Genomic DNA, 18064 nt, shown 5'->3' with positions numbered 1-18064 from the left:
TTTATTTATCATTCAACAAATGTTTGAGTAACCACTATTTACCAGGTATTACTGGATCAGCAATTTTTGATACAGTCACAGAGGGGCAGCATCTGCAAACATAGACACTCCGTGGAGAAGATGGGTGGGTAACATGGTGGTAAGTGATGGGCTGTCTCAAACTGCAGTCACTCCTTTCTTTTTTATTGCCCAAAGGCAGTATAGACCAGGTTTCTATAGGTCTGGAAGAAGGTGATACATGGAAAACCCTTTTAGGAGCAGGCAGATTCAGCAACTCTTTCTGAAGAGGAAGAAAAGGGAGATGCTACTGTTAGCACCAGTGTCGATATTATGAATACAAATATCACGTGAGTTTGGGGTTTCCCTAATTGCTCCCAGGAAATTCAGCAGAGCAGAATCTTATTTGCAGGCAACTGTAGGAGTGGGGTCTTCTGACTGAGAGCAGGATGTTGAGAAAAACATAAAAACTAAAATGTGGGAGATAGAGGGAGTTGGGGAGGGAGACATGGAAAAGAGAAAATACACAAGAAGAATGAAACAGATCATTATAGCTGAGAGAATAAACATCCGATCAGACTTTCTCTGTTACTTCTCACTGCTTTTCTGAACAGAACTGAATGGGCAACAGATAAAGCATTTTCCTGAATTCTTGCTTCTGCAAGAAGGAGAGAATTTCACCACGTATTGCAATTCCTCAAGCGCATTTTAAAACTTACAGTGGTATAAGCAGAGGCCTGGGGGAAGTTCTGTCTTCCTGATGATATTAGCTAAGGGTAGAGAAGTGAAGACAGAGCAGAGACTGACAGGTTGGCTTGGAGAGACCAGACGGCACAGCTCCCTGCACCTCACAGCCGCCCAGCTCTCAGATGCAGGAACCTACTTCTGTGCAGAAGCACAGTGCTCTGGAAGCACCTGCTGTCCGTCCCCAAACCTCACTGTGGGCTCCAGGGGTCGGTCCTCCTCATCTCTCCTCAGAGCAGGGGCCAGAGAAAGCTGAAGTCATGATGTCTATGAAGAAATGGAAGTTTTAATTAAAAAAAAAAATCCCCAGACTCAGTGTCACTGAAGAATTCTGTCAAACGTTGAATTATACACAATTTCTTGCAGAAAATAGAAAATAATCCTTCACTCATTTTATAAGGCTAATATTACCCTGACACCCAAGTCATACAAAGACCATAAAGAACCAAAAACTACATGGAAATATCTTTTATCTTGAAGATAGACACAAATTTCTGAAAATATTTTAGCAAGTAAAATTCATTGATATATAAAATGAATAATATACTGAGCACAAATGTAATTTCCTTCAAGGGTGCAAGACACTTTAATATTGAAAATCAATGGATGGAATTCAGAATATTAACAGGGTAGAAAAGAAAAATCATATCATCATATTAATCTAGTCAGAAAAAAAAGATTTGCAAAAATTCCGTAGTCATTTATGGTGAAAACTCTGAGATCATGAGAATAGTGGGGAATTTCTTCAATAGCTAATGGTATACTTACTAATAAAAGACTATAATTTTCTCTAAGAAAGAGAAAAAGCCAGAGAGTCCATTCTTGTCACTCTTTCAATACAGTGCTAGATGTTGGAGCAAGAAATAAAGAAAGTAGATGTAATGATCTTATAGAGTTGAAAGAAGAAGTAAAACTGCCACTATTTGCTGCTAACATGATTATCTATGTAGAAAATACAAAGAATATACCCCTAAATTTATATTAGGGAAATCCAAATTAAAACTACAAAGAGATACCACTTCACATATATCATAAGGGCTAAAATTAAAAATACTGACAATACGAAGTTCTGGCAAGGATGCAAAGAAGTTGGATCACTCATGCATTGCTGGTGGGTGATTGGCCCAGTCATTCTAGAAAAGAGTCCAAGAATTTCAAATACACTTAAATATTCACTTGCTGAATTCTTAATACTGAAAATCAACCAGTGATCTTCACTGAATGAACAGATAAATATTATGTAGTACCTTCACACAATAAAATATTATTTATACATCTTTCTCAACTTCAAGAGGGTTATTTTGCAATAAATCATTTTAAGTTGAAACAATAGGAAGTCAAAAGTTCATTTAATATGGGAAGGAAATCTAAAAAAGAATAGAGATAAATATGTACATGTAAAACTGATTCACTTAGTTGCACTGCAGAAACTAACATTGTAAAGCAACTATACTCCAATAAAAATCAATTAAAAAAAAGAAAATCCATCCAATATATTTAAGCTAGCTTCCCTTAAATGTGGCCAATACTTGCATTAGCCTACAGTTGGGAAATCATCTCACACAGTCTGTTTTATCCTAAAATGATAGAAATCTTATGCAATTTATTGAATACTGTACTGAAAGTGAAAATCAGGATGGTTATATGGGTATGAAATGGCTGGAAAGGTGTTAGTGGTTTACACTCAAGATTTTGAGGCTGGCCAGGAGCTCAGCTCACTCTTGCTGCCCAGAATCACCAGGAAACATAATACTGCATGTTGTTAGCCCAGGAAAAGATAAAATTTCAATATTCCAAGTATGATTTCTACTGAATGCATACCACTTTCTCACTACTGTAAAGTCAAAATTTCTAAATTGAATTATCATAAATTGGGGACAGTCTGTAGTGATTAAAAGGAACAGACTATTGATATACTGAGTAGTCTAGATGGGTCTCAGGATGTTATGCTGAGTAAAAAAATCAATCTCAGAGGCTACATGGTATATGATTACACTTATTGGATTATTATGACTGTATATGTAGTGTGATTCTACTTATACAACATTCTCAACAGGACAAAAGCAAGATGAAAGGAGATCAGTAGTGACCTGGATTGTAAAGAATTGAAGGCCTCGGGAGGGTGTACAAAGAGAGTTTCTTTAGGGAGATAGAACAACTCTATATCATGATTTTAATGGTGGTTAACAAGAGCCTATATATGTGATAAAGTTTCACAGAGCTATGCATCAAAACCAGAGTGCATATAAAACTGATGTATCAGATTGTGATCTGTATTTTAATAAAATTTTGGCAATATCAATTTGCTGGTATGTATATGTAATTATTATATTAGCATATATATTTTAGAATATCAAGCTGCTCTTCAGGCTGTTGTGGTCTTTGTGGTCTCTTCTGCTTAGTTACAAATAATTGGAAACCAGGACATCAGCAGATTTCAGGGATTTTCAAGGGTTGTGGAGGTGGGGATGGTCTGCAAAGTAAGTTCTTTAGGGTGATAGAATGATTCTGTATCTTAATTTTAGTGGTAGGAACAAGAACCTACAAATGGGATAAATTTCACAACTATGCATAAAAAAGTGGATATAAAAACATGTGATATATATAATCAGATCAGATCAGATCAGATCAGTCGCTCAGTCGTGTCCGACTCTTTGTGACCCCATGAATCGCAGCATGCCGGGACTCCCTGTCCATCACCAACTCCCGGAGTTCACTCAGACTCACGTCCATCGAGTCAGTGATGCCATCCAGCCATCTCATCCTCTGTCATCCCCTTCTCCTCCTGCCCCCAATCCCTCCCAGCATCAGAGTCTTTTGAATGAGTCAACTCTTTGCATAAGGTGGCTAAAGTACTGGAGTTTCAGCTTTAGCATCATTCCTTCCAAAGAAATCCCAGGGCTGATCTCCTTCAGAATGGACTGGTTGGATCTCCTTGCAGTCCAAGGGACTCTCAAGAGTCTTCTCCAACACCACAGTTCAAAAGCATCAGCCTTCTTCACAGTCCAACTCTCACATCCATACATGACCACTGGAAAAACCATAGTCTTGACTAGACGAACTTTGTTGGCAAAATAATGTCTCTGCTTTTGAATATGCTATCTAGGTTGGTCATAACTTTCCTTCCAAGGAGTATGCATCTTTTAATTTCATGGCTTCAGTCACCATCTGTAGTGATTTTGGAGCCCAGAAAAATAAAGTCTGACACTGTTTCCACTGTTTCCCCATCCATTTCCCATGAAGTGGTGGGACCAGATGCCATGATCTTCGTTTTCTGAATGTTGAGCTTTAAGCCAACTTTTTCACTCTCCACTTTCACTTTCATCAAGAGGCTTTTGAGTTCCTCTTCACTTTCTGCCATAAGGGTGGTGTCATCTGCATATCTGAGGTTATTGATATTTCTCCTGGCAATCTTGATTCCAGCTTGTGTTTCTTCCAGTCCAGCGTTTTTCATGATGTACTCTGCATATAAGTTAAATAAACAGGGTGACAATATACAGCCTTGAAGAATTTCTTTTCCTATTTGGAACCAGTCTGTTGTTCCATGTCCAGTTCTAACTGTTGCTTCCTGACCTGCATACAGATTTCTCAAGAGGCAGATCAGGTGGTCTGGTATTCCCATCTCTTTCAGAATTTTCCACAGTTTATTGTGATGCACACAGTCAAAGGCTTTGGCATAGTCAATACATATAATATATGTATTATCATTCTGCTCCCCAGCCTGCTCTGGTCATTTGTGGTCTCTCCTGCTTCCTTGTAAACAATTGGAAACCAGGACATCAGCTGCCTGTCACTCAGAGTTGAAATGGGACAGAAGAGTAGATGGTTCAACTACATATAAACTCTCCTCCTTGTATCACTCATTAATGAGTTCTTTTGACCTTAAATTTTAAGAACTGGCACTGTTTTGGAGACTGTGTTTATGCTTCTTTTTCTACTTGCTTATTTGCTTTGGTTCTTTCAAATTAATTCATCTATTAAGATGATCAAACTAAGTGGAAGATTGAGAGATACATACTTCATGATCATGCACAGTATACAAAACTTCAGTCATCAACTTCTGTGGTATTGACATATACTAAGTGTTTGGGACTCGAAAAGGTCAGTTTTCATTCCAGTCCCAAGAAGGGCAATGCCAAAGATTGTTCAAACTATTATGCAATTGTGCTCATTTCACATGCAAGTAAGGTTATGCTTAAAATCTTTTAAGCTAGCTTTCAGTAGTGTGTGAACCAAGAACTTCCAGATGTACAGGCTGGATTTCAAAGAGTCAGAGGAACCAGAGATCAAGTTGCTAACATTCATTGGATCACGGAGAAAGCAAAGGAATTCCTGAAAAGCATCTACTTCTACTTCATTGACTATGCTAAAAACTTTGTGTAGATAACAACAAATTGTGGAAAATTCTTAAAGTGATGGAAATACCAGCCCACCTTACTTATCTTCTGAGAAACCTGTGTGCAGGTCAAGAAGCAACAATTAGAACTGGACATGGAATAACGGACTGGTTCCAAATTGGGAAAGCAGTCTTTCAAGGCTGTATATTGTCAGCCTGCTTATTTAACTTATATGCTGAGTACCACATGTGAAATGCCGGGCTGGATGAATCACAAGCTGGAATCAAGATTGCTGGGAGAAATATAAAAAACCTCAGATACGCAGAAGATACCTCTCTAATGGGAGAAAATGAAGAGGAACTGAAAGGGCTTTTTGATGAGTGTGAAAGATAAAAGTGAAAAAGCTGCCTTGAAACTCAACATTCAAAAATTTAAGATCATGGCATCTGGTCCCATCATTTCATGGCAAATAGAAGGGGGAAAAGTAGAAGCAGTGACAGATTTTATTTTCTTGGACTCCAAAATCCCTATGGACAGTGGCTGCAGCCATGAAATTGAAAGATGCTTGCCCCGTGGAAGAAAAGATATGACGAACCTGCAGGTGGGCTAAGTCGCTTCAGTCGTGTCTGGCTCTGCATCCCTATGAACCGTAGCCCTCCAGGATCCTCTGTCCATGAGATTTCCCAGGCAAGAATACTGGAGTGGGTTGCCATGCCCTCCTCCAGGGGATCTTCCTGACCCAGGGATTGAACCCACTTCTCTTATGTCTCCTGCATTTGCAGGCAAGCTCTTAACCACTAGTGCCACCTAGGAAGCTTAAGATGACATATTATAAAGCAGACACATCACTTTGCTGACAAAGGTCTGTATAGTCAAAGCTATGGTTTTTCCAATAGTCACATGTGGTATAAGAGTTGGACTATAAATAAGGCTGAAAGCTGAAGAATTTATGCTTTTTAACTGTGGGGCTGGAGAAGACTCTTGAGAGTCCCTTGGACTGCAAGGAAGACAAACCAGTCAATCCTAATAGGAATCAACTGTGAATATTCACTGGAAGGACTGATGTTGAAGCTAAAACTCCAATACTTTGGCCACCTGATGCGAACAGCCAACTCATTGGAAAACATCTTGATGATGGGAAAGATTGAAGGCAAAAGGAGAAGGGAGAGGCAGAGGATGAGATGATTAGATAGCATCATTGACTCAGTGGACATGAATTAGAGCAACTTTGGGAGATATTGAAGTACAGTGTAGCCTGGGGTGCTGCAGTCCATGGGATCACAAAGAGTTAGACACGACTTAGCAACTGAAAAACAACAACAAAGTGTTTGAAACCTGTAGATACCAACTTCTGTGGGAGAGCATTACAGCATTGTGTCACAGAAAGACTTGGCATACTTATCTTGAATTTATTTTACAAAGAGAAAAATAATGAGCCACTAACAAGTGAGACTGAACACTTTGGACCAATGACATAGAAAATGTGACATCAGGACAATTCCAGGACACATGGTCTAATAAATGCAATTCTACTTGTGGAGGGAACAGGACTGAATATCCTGATCTTCCTCAAAGTCTAATAAATAAGACTTAATTTCAAATTTCAAAAGAATATTTTATTCCTGTTATAATTTCATTCGAAACTTAAAACTGAATATACTCTGAAAGTCAGATGGACTGATTTTTTTGTCATTTATGGTGAAGTAACTTTATTTATTGAAAAACCTAAATAGAGTCTTAGAACTCAATACAAAGACAAAGAGATACAATAATTATTTTGAATAAAATTTCCATTCACCAAGAAGCCTAAGATCTGCAAGTTTTCTTAAAGAGTCATTAGATTCTGGATAGAGAAAAGTAAGTGTAGGCTAATAAATGACCACTTAATAGATAACAGAACATTTCATAGGCTATAGTAAGTTATATTTTAAATCATCTGGAAAAACCATTTTGCTGAATAATTATTAATGTATGTCAACTTGCTTAATATTCACTTCCCCTCAGCTCAAATTTTAATACTGATTGCTTTTTTCATGCCTTCTTTCAGGATCTGATTAATTTAATGACCAGGGAAAAACAAGTAGACAAAGTAAAGATTTGTGGTGAGCCAGACTTTTTCCCATGCATGCACAGACCACGTGGTCTATGAACATGACAATCCCCACTTCCTGTTGCAGGGGGTCACACAGGTACTGGGTAGTATGTATATGTGCTGCCAGGCACTCAAAGACACTGAACTCTCAGCTTGAGGCAGAACTAAGCACATTTGTGTAGGGAAATCCATGCCTCATGCCGCTCTCCAGTCTGCTCTGGGTGTTCCTGGTCTTCACCTTCTCTGGTAGGGAGGCTTCCAAACATGGGTGTCAGTGTTCAGGGTGAAAGGCCTGCACACAGGCACGTGGAGCTTCACAGGGACTTGGGGAGGAAAGGAGGACTGGAGAAAAGCAGGCATCTTATGATTTCATTTTTTGGTCTTTGGATCCTAAATAACTCCTACACTATTTTATTCACTGCTTCATCTTTGTTTTCTGATTTTTTTTTTTTCCCCCACAGCATCTGGTGTGGCCCAGAAAGTTACTCAAGACCAGCCAGTTACATCCAGCCAAGTGGGGCAGTCAGTCACCCTGAATTGTCGGTATGAAACAAATTATTGGAGTTATTACAACCTTTTTTGGTACAAGCAACTTCCCAATGGACAGATGACTTACCTTATTGAACAGTATTCAGAATACGGTAATGCAAGGAATGGCCGCTATTCTGTAAACTTCCAGAAAGCAGATAAATCCATCAGCCTCATCATTTCATCCTTACAGCTGGAAGATTCTGCAAAGTACTTCTGTGCTCTCTGGGAACTCACAGTGCTTGAAGTAATAGGAAAAGCTGTACAAAAACCCAGAGCTTGATAAGAGAGAGCCCCCCTGCTGCAGGACCCCAGCTGAAATGCACACCCGCAGACCCCAGACAAGAAATGATAGTCCTGTGGTTGTTTAAGTTGTGGTCTGGATCAGAAGATTTAATTCTAGAGGAAGGCTCCTTCTATGTCATTGGAAACAGGTGTCCAGAGTAACTTTCTACTAATACATTCTCCTCTTGAATTTTTGACTTTAAGTCAGCCATACAGAACATGTGTAAAGTTGTCTAGATTTGAAAACTTGTCCCATAATGGTTTAAACTGGCAGTTGTACTTCATCACAAACCTGGGTCTATCTGTGTGAAGTCACCATCAAAACCATGTCCTTAGTCATTTCCTCTTAGACTTTGTGTCAGGGCACAATCAGAAAAGCAGAACCATGGGTGATGTAGAATAAGAGATTAGTTATAAGGACTAAATCTCAGGCAATGGCTAGAGCTGGTGGACAAGTCTGTACAAAGCTGTTGTTTTTATATGTGATGTTGAGCCTGAATTCACTTTAAGTGAGCTTAGAGTAACATTTGTAAAGGAAAGTTTGGTGAGGACGAAAGCATGGACAAACTGTGACACATAAAGTCAGACAAACTATGAGGACACTTGGAACCCACAAAGACTTGTCTGTCTCACCTCCTTCAGTCTCACAATACTGGGTGACCTTGAAGAGAAGTGGCTGTCATTTGCCATCATGGCTACATGCATACTTGGCCCAAAACAAAGAAGATGAGGAGGACTTCTAATGGGAAGTGGAGGAGTTTTGAGTCAACAATAAGATGAGCTAGTTCATCAGCAGCAATGTGTAGAAAAAGCATTTGCCAAAATCCAATAGTCTACCATGGTGAAAACTCTAAGAAACACAAGAATAATGAAGAATTTCCCCAACAGCTCTTAGTATGTTTACTGGTAAAAGACTCTATATTTTTCCCTAAGGAAGGGAACAAAGGGAGAATATCCATTTTAATCACTCTCCTTCAGCACAGTGCTGGACATTGTAGCCAGTGCAGTAAAGCAAGTAAATATATAAACAACCTTTTAAGCCAGAAAGGCAGTCAAATTACCACTATTTTCTATCTATGTAGAAAATCCCAAAGAATATACCCTCCAAAATTCTTACAACTAGTAAGTGGGTTCAGAACGTCTCAGGATATACAAGGTAAACACAAAATCAAATGCATTTCTATATAGTAGCAATAAACGTGGATATCTAAATTAATAATATAATACTATTTACAATGGCTCAAGAAAGACCCTAAATCCTTAGGCATAAATCTAAGAAAACATGTACAGAACTTATACACAGAAAGCTACAAAACACTGCTACTTCCAAAAAATACAAATAACCAATTATTCTAGCTATTATCCTAGAAAGACCAACTTTCCCCCTATGGAGCTGCATGCTGCTGCTGCTAAGTCACTTCAGTCGTGTCTGACTCTGTGCTACCCCATAGACGGCAGACCACCAGGCTCCCCTGTCCCTGGGATTCTCCAGGCAAGAACACTGGAGTGGGTTGCCATTTCCTTCTCCAGTGAATGAAAGTGAAAAGTGAAAGTGAAGTTAGTCAGTCGTGTCCGACTCTTCACCACCCCATGGACTACAGCCTACCAGGCTTCTCCGCCCATGGGATTTTCCAGGCAAGAGTACTGGAGTGGGTTGCCATTGCCTTCTCCAATGGAGCTGCATCAGATCAGATCAGATCAATCGCTCAGTTGTGTCCGACTCTTTGCGACCCTATGAATCGCAGCACACGCCAGGCCTCCCTGTCCATCACCAACTCCCAGAGTTCACTCAGACTACGTCCATCGAGTCAGTGATGCCATCCAGCCATCTCATCCTTTGTCGTCCCCTTCTCCTCCTGCCCCCAATCCCTCCCAGCATCAGAGTCTTTTCCAATGAGTCAACTCTTCACATGAGGTGGCCAAAGTACTGGAGTTTCAGCTTTAGCATCAGTCCTTCCAAAGAAATCCCAGGGCTGATCTCCTTCAGAAGGGACTGGTTGGATCTCCTTGCAGTCCAAGGGACTCTCAAGAGTCTTCTCCAATGCCACAGTTCAAAAGCATCAATTGTTTGGCGCTCAGCCTTCTTCACAGTCCAACTCTCACATCCATACATGACCACAGGAAAAACCATAGCCTTGACTAGACGAAACTTTGTTGGCAAAGTAAAGTCTCTGCTTTTGAATATGCTATCTAGGTTGGTCATAACTTTCCTTCCAAGGAGTAAGCATCTTTTAATTTCATGACTGCAGTCACCATTTGTAGTGATTTTGGAGCCCAGAAAAATAAAGTCTGACACTGTTTCCACTGTTTCCCCATCTATTTCCCATGAAGTGGTGGGACCGGATGCCATGATCTTCTTTTTCTGAATGTTGAGCTTTAAGCCAACTTTTTCACTCTCCACTTTCACTTTCATCAAGAGGCTTTTGCATATAAGTTAAATAAACAGGGTGACAATATACGGCCTTGACGTACTCCTTTTCCTATTTGGAACCAGTCTGTTGTTCCATGTCCAGTTCTAACTGTTGCTTCCTGACCTGCATACAGATTTCTCAAGAGGCAGATCAGGTGGTCTGGTATACCCATCTCTTGAAGAATTTTCCACAGTTTATTGTGATCCACAAGTCAAGGGCTTTGGCATAGTCAGTAAAGCAGAAATAGATGTTTTTCTGGAACTCTCTTGCTTTTTCCATGATCCAGCGGATGTTGGCAATTTGATCTCGGGTTCCTCTGCCATTTCTAAAACCAGCTTGAATATCAGGAGGTTCACGGTTCACATATTGCTGAAGCCTGGCTTGGAGAATTTTGAGCATTACTTTACTAGCATGTGAGATGAGTGCAATTGTGCAGTAGTTTGAGCATAGGCATCTTTAAAAGTGAAAGTGAAAATCACTCAGTCGTGTCCAACTCATTGCAACCCCATGGACTATACAGTCCATGGAATTCTCCAGGCCAGAATATTGGAGTGGGTAGCCTTTCCCTTCTCCAGGGGATCTTCCAAACCCAGGGATTGAACCCAGGTCTCCCACATTGCAGGTGGATTCTTTACCAGCTAAGCCACAGGAGAAGCCCCATGGAGCTGCATAGGCACTTTTAGAGAAAAAAAAAATCTATGACACATGCATTATGACCTCTTTTTGGACTTAATTCTGTTTATTGACTTCATTTTATCCTCATACCAACAGAGCATTCTATCTTAATTACTGGGGCTTCATACATGTTTTGAAATATGGAAATGCAAGAGATGTTTTCTTTGTCTTATTCAAGGCTTATGCTAGGTTTTTGCACTTCCACATAAGTTAAGCAATAGCTTCTACCAGAAGAAACTGAAGTAATTTGCTTGAGATTGTGTTGAATTTATGAATTGATTTGGGAAAAATCAAATTGATTTGGGACAATTGACATCTTAACATATGGAGTCTTTGGATCCATAGCCTCTTTATTTATGTCCTCTCTAATTTCTTTCATTAATGTTAAGATTTTTGTAGAGAACATGCATTGTTGCTGTTGTTTAGTCCCTGTCGTGTCCAACTCTTTGCGACCCCATGGACTGTAGCCCGCCAGGCTCCTGTATCAATGGGACTTTCCAGGCAAGAATACTGGAGTGGGTTGCCATTCCCATCTCTAGGGGATCTTACCAACTGAGGGGTATTTTCTACATGGACAAACGTGTGATGTGTAAATAAAAATAATCTACCTGGTTGGCAGGCAGACTGTTTATGGGAAGCAAGGCTACTTGCTATAGATATACCAATTTTATCTTTTTTTTTTAATTTAATTTTATTTTTTAACTTAACAATATTGTATTGGTTTTGCCATATATTGAAATGAATCCGCCACAGGTATACATGTGTTCCTCATCCTGAACCCTCCTTCCTCCTCCCTCCCCATACCATCCCTCTGGGTCGTCCCACTGCACCAGCCCCAAGCATCCAGTATCGTGCATTGAACCTGGACCGGTGACTTATTTCATATATGATATTATACATATTTCAATGCCATTCTCCCAAATCATCCCACCCTCTCCCTCTCCCACAGAGTCCAAAAGACTGTTCTATACATCAGTGTCTCTTTTGCTGTCTCGTATGCAGGGTTATTGTTACCATCTTTCTAAATTCCATATATATGTGTCAGTATACTGTATTGATGATTTTCTTTCTGGCTTACTTCACTCTGTATAATAGGCTCCAGTTTCATCCACCTCATTAGAATTTACTCAAATGTATTCTTTTTAATGGCTGAGTAATACTCCATTGTGTATATGTACCATACCTTTCTTATCCGTTCATCTGCTGATGGACATCTAGGTTGCTTCCATGTCCTGGCTATTATAAACAGTGCTGTGATGAACATTGGGGTACACGTGTCTCTTTCCCTTCTGGTTTCCTCAGTGTGTATGCCCAGCAGTGGGATTGCTGGATCATAAGGCAGTTCTATTTCCAGTTTTTTAAGGAATCTCCACACTGTTTTCCATAGTGGCTGTATTAGTTTGCATTCCCACCAACAGTGTAAGAGAGTTCCCTTTTCTCCACACCCTCTCCAGCATTTATTGCTTATAGACTTTTGGATCGCAGCCATTCTGACTGGCGTGAAATGGTACCTCATAGTGGTTTTGATTTGCATTTCTCTGATAATGAGTGATGTTGAGCATCTTTTCATGTGTTTTTTAGCCATCTGTATGTCTTCTTTGGAGAAATGTCTATTTAGTTCTTTGGCCCATTTTTTGATTGGGTCATTTATTTTTCTGGAATTGAGCTGTAGGAGTTGCTTGTATATTTTTGAGATTAGTTGTTTGTCAGTTGCTTCATTAGCTATTATTTTCTCCCATTCTGAAGGCTGCATTTTCACCTTGCTAATAGTTTCCTTTGATGTGCAGAAGCTTTTAAGTTTAATTAGGTCCCATTTGTTTATTTTTGCTTTTATTTCCAATATTCTGGGAGGTGGGTCATAGAGGATCCTGCTGTGATGTATGTCGGAGAGTGTTTTGCCTATGTTCTCCTCTAGGAGTTTTATAGTTTCTGGTCTTATGTTGAGATCTTTAATTCATTTTGAGTTTATTTTTGTGTACGGTGTTAGAAAGTGTTCTAGTTTCATTCTTTTACAAGTGGCTGACCAGTTTTCCCAGCACCACTTGTTAAAGAGATTGTCTTTAATCCATTGTATATTCCTGCCTCCTTTGTCAAAGATAAAGTGTCCATATGTGCATGGATTTATCTCTGGGCTTTCTATTTTGTTCCATTGATCAATATTTCTGTCTTTGTGCCAGTACCATACTGTCTTGATAACTGTGGCTTTGTAATAGAGCCTGAAGTCAGGTAGGTTGATTCCTCCAGTTCCATTCTTCTTTCTCAAGATCACTTTGGCTATTCGAGGTTTTTTGTATTTCCATACAAATTGTGAAATTATTTGTTCTAGCTGTGTGAAGAATACCGTTGGTAGCTTGATAGGGATTGCATTGAATCTATAAATTGCTTTGGGTAGTATACTCATTTTCACTATATTGATTCTTCCAATCCATGAACATGGTATATTTCTCCATCTATTAGTATCCTCTTTGATTTCTTTCACCAGTGTTTTATAGTTATCTATATATAGGTCTTTAGTTTCTTTAGGTAGATATATTCCTAAGTATTTTATTCTTTCCATTGCCATGGTGAATGGAATTGTTTCCTTAATTTCTCTTTCTGTTTTCTCATTATTAGTGTATAGGAATGCAAGGGACTTCTGTGTGTTGATTTTATATCCTGCACCTTTACTATAATCATTGATTAGTTCTAGTAATTTTCTGGTGGAGTCTTTAGGGTTTTCTATGTAGAGGATCATGTCATCTGCAAATAGTGAGAGTTTTATTCTTCTTTTCCAATTTGGATTCCTTTTATTTCTTTTTCTGCTCTGATTGCTGTGGCCAAAACTTCCAAAACTATGTTGAATAGTAATGGTGAAAGTGGGCACCCTTGTCTTGTTCCTGACTTTAGAGGAAATGCTTTCAATTTTTGAGGATACTGTTTGCTGTGGGTTTGTCATATATAGCTTTTATTATGTTGAGGTATGTTCCTTCTATTCCTGCTTTCTGGAGAGTTCTTATCATAAATGGATGTTGAATTTTGTCAAAGGCTTTCTCTGCATCTATTGAGATAGTCATATGGTTTTTATTTTTTAATTTGTTAATGTGGTGTATTACATTGATTGGTTTGCGGATATTGAAGAATCCTTGCATCCCTGGGATAAAGCCCACTTGGTCATGGTGTATGATCTTTTTAATGTGTTGTTGGATTCTGATTGCTAAAATTTTGTTAAGGATTTTTGCATCTATGTTCATCAGTGATATTGGCCTGTAGTTTTCTTTTTTTGTGGGATCTTTGTCAGGTTTTGGTATTAGGGTGATGGTGGCCTCATAGAATGAGTTTGGAAGTTTACCTTCCTCTGCAATTTTCTGGAAGAGTTTGAGCAGGATAGATGATAGCTCTTTTCTAAATTTTTGGTAGAATTCAGCTGTGAAGCCGTCTGGACCTGGGCTTTTGTTTGCTGGAAGATTTTTGATTATAGTTTCAATTTCCATGCTTGTGATGGGTCTGTTAAGATTTTCTATTTCTTCCTGGTCCAGTTTTGGAAAGTTGTACTTTTCTAAGAATTTGTCCATTTCTTCCACGTTGTCCATTTTCTTGGCATATAATTGTTGATAGTAGTCTCTTATGATCCTTTGTATTTCTGTGTTGTCTGTTGTGATCTCTTCATTTTCATTTCTAATTTTATTGATTTGATTTTTCTCCCTTTGTTTCTTGATGAGTCTGGCTAATGGTTTGTCAATTTTATTTATCCTTTCAAAGAACCAGCTTTTGGCTTTGTTGATTTTTTCTATGGTCTCTTTTGTTTCTTTTGCATTTATTTCTGCCCTAATTTTTAAGATGTCTTTCCTTCTACTAACCCTGGGGTTCTTCATTTCTTCCTTTTCTAGTTGCTTTAGGTGTAGGGTTAGGTTATTTATTTGACTTTTTTCTTGTTTCTTGAGGTATGCCTGTATTGCTATGAACTTTCCCCTTAGGACTGCTTTTACAGTGTCCCATAGGTTTTGGGTTGTTGTGTTTTCACTTTCATTCATTTCTATGCAAATTTTGATTTCTTTTTTGATTTCTTCTGTGATTTGTTGGTTATTCAGCAGCGTGTTGTTCAGCCTCCATATGTTGGAATTTTTAATAGTTTTTCTCCTGTAATTGAGATCTAATCTTACTGCATTGTGGTCAGAAAAGATGCTTGGAATGATTTCTATTTTTTTGAATTTACCAAGGCTAGATTTATGGCCCAGGATGTGATCTATCCTGGAGAAGGTTTCATGTGCGCTTGAGAAAAAGGTGAAATTCATTGTTTTGGGATGAAATGTCCTATAGATATCCATTAGGTCTAACTGGTCTATTATATCATTTAAAGTTTGTGTTTCCTTGTTAATTTTCTGTTTAGTTGATCTATCCATAGGTGTGAGTGGGGTATTAAAGTCTCCCACTATTATTGTGTTATTGTTAATTTCTCCTTTCATATTGTTAGCATTTGTCTTACATATTGTGGTGCTCCCGTGTTGGGTGCATATATATTTATAATTGTTATATCTTCTTCTTGGATTGATCCTTTGATCATTATGTAGTGACCGTCTTTGTCTCTTTTCACAGCCTTTGTTTTAAAGTCTATTTTATCTGATATAAGTATTGCTACTCCTGCTTTATTTTGGTCCTTATTTGCATGGAAAATCTTTTTCCAGCCCTTCACTTTCAGTCTGTCTGTGTCCCCTGTTTTGAGGTGGGTCTCTTGTAGACAACATATGTAGGGGTCTTGTTTTTGTATCCATTCAGCCAGTCTTTGTCTTTTGGTTGGGGCGTTCAACCCATTTACGTTTAAGGTAATTACTGATAAGTATGATCCCATTGCCATTTACTTTATTGTTTTGGGTTCGAGTTTATACACCGTTTTTGTGTTTCCTGTCTAGAGAATATCCTTTAGTATTTGTTGGAGAGCTGGTTTGGTGGTGCTGAATTCTCTCAGCTTTTGCTTGTCTGAGAAGCTTTCCATTTCTCCTTCATATTTGAATGAGATCCTTGCTGGGTACAATAATCTGGCTGTAGGTTATTTTCTTTCATCACTTTAAGTATGTCTTGCCATTCCCTCCTGGCTTGAAGAGTTTCTATTGAAAGATCAGCTGTTATCCTTATGGGAATTCCCTTGTGTGTTATTTATTGTTTTTCCCCTGCTGCTTTTAATATTTGTTCTTTGTGTTTGATCTTTGTTAATTTGATTAATACGTGTCTTGGGGGTGTTTTGCCTTGGGTTTATCCTGTTTGGGACTCTCTGGGTTTCTTGGACTTGGGTGATTATTTCCTTCCCCATTTTAGGGAAGTTTTCAACTATTATCTCTTCAAGTATTTTCTCATGGTCTTTCTTTTTGTCTTCTTCTTCTGGGACCCCTATGATTCAAATGTTGTAGCGTTTAATACTGTCCTGGAGGTCTCTGAGATTGTCCTCATTTCTTTTAATTCGGTTTTCTTTTATCCTCTCTGATTCACTTATTTCTATCATTCTATCTTCTAATTCACTAATCCTATCTTCTGCCTCTGTTATTCTACTATTTGTTGCATCCAGAGTGTTTTTCATTTCATTTATTGCATTATTCATTCTATAATGGCTCTTTTATTTCTTCTAGGTCCTTGTTAAACCTTTCTTGCATCTTTTCAATCCTTGTCTCCAGGCTATTTATCTGTGTTTCCATTTTGATTTCAAGATTTTGGATCAATTTCACTATCATGATTCGGAATTCTTTATCAGGTAGATTCCCTATCTCTTCCTCTTTTGTTTGGTTTGGTGGGCGTTTATCCTGTTCCTTTATCTGCTGGGTATTCCTCTGTCTCTTCATCTTGTTTAAATTGCTGAGTTTGGGGTGTCCTTTCTGTATTCTGGCAGTTTGTGGAGTTCTATTTATTGTGGCGTTTCCTCACTCTGTGTGGGTTTGTACAGGTGGCTTGTCAAGGTTTCTTGGTTAGGGAAGCTTGTGTCAGTGTTCTCGTGGGTGGAGCTGTATTTCTTTTCTCTGGAGTGCAATGAAATGTACAGTAATGCGTTATGGGATTTCTGTGGTTTTGGGGTGACTTTGGGCCGCCTGTATCTTGGAGCTCAGGGCTGTGTTCCTTGCTGCTGGAGAATTTGCTTGGTATGTCTTGCCCTGAAACTTGTTTCACCCAGAGAGGTTTACAGCATTGTATGGAGAAGAGAAGAGTGAGGAGGGAGTTAGAGGTGACCCGAATGAGATGAGGTGGAATCAACAGAGGAGAGAGTGGGCTATTCAGTGATCTCTTACATATGTGCACTCCACAACTGGACCGCTCAGAGTTGTTTACAGAGTTATACAGAGAAGAGAAGAAGGAGGAAGATGTCAGAGGTGGCCAGGAGGATAAAGGGGGGTAATGAAAAGGAGGGAGACAGATCCAGCCAGTAATCAGTTCCCTAAGTGTTCTCTACCTTCTGGAACACACAGAAATTCACAGAGTTGGGTAGAGTAGAGAGGAGTTAGGGAGGAGACACAGGCGACCGAGTGGAGAAAAAGGAGAGTCCAAAGGGGGAGAGACCAGTTAAGCCAGTAGTCTCGCTCCCTAGTGAAAAATGGGTACTGAAGATTGGGTTCTTAAAGGTACAAAATTGGTAACAAATACATAAAAGCAAAAATTAAAAATCTAGAGTAGAGTTTGGAATTTCAAAAATACGATGTTAAAGAAAAGAAGAAGGAAAAGAAAGAGAGAAAAAACGAACAAACAAAAACAAACAAGGTTGCAAAAATTATAAAGAAAATATAGGTACAAAATTGATAACTAATACCAAAAAGCAAAAGTTAAAAATCTAGAGTAGAGTTTGGAATTTCAAAAATACAATGTTAAAAAAAGAAGAAGAAAAAGAAAGAGAGAGGGGAAAAAAAAAAAAAAGAAGAACAAACAAAGTCGCATAAATTATATAAAAAAAAATACAGGTACAAAATTGATAACAAATACCAAAAAGCATAAATTAAAAATCTAGGGTGGAGTTTGGAATTTCAGATATACAATGTTATTTA

At 38.7% G+C, this 18064-nt stretch overlaps 1 gene segment (V, D, J or C); it reads left to right on the top strand.

The window, feature by feature from the left end:
• The first annotated feature begins 7367 nt into the window (after positions 1-7367).
• LOC109564837 (T cell receptor delta variable 1-like) lies at positions 7368-8040 on the top strand. The segment is given in 2 exon segments: positions 7368-7416; positions 7632-8040. Coding segments are annotated over 2 exon segments (399 nt in total).
• The last annotated feature ends 10024 nt before the right edge of the window (positions 8041-18064 follow it).

This window comes from Bos indicus, chromosome 10, assembly GCF_029378745.1.
Source record: "Bos indicus isolate NIAB-ARS_2022 breed Sahiwal x Tharparkar chromosome 10, NIAB-ARS_B.indTharparkar_mat_pri_1.0, whole genome shotgun sequence".
Classification (NCBI taxonomy): domain Eukaryota; kingdom Metazoa; phylum Chordata; class Mammalia; order Artiodactyla; family Bovidae; genus Bos; species Bos indicus.
Note: the sequence above shows the minus strand (reverse complement) of the source record. Positions and strands in the feature narration are given on the sequence as shown.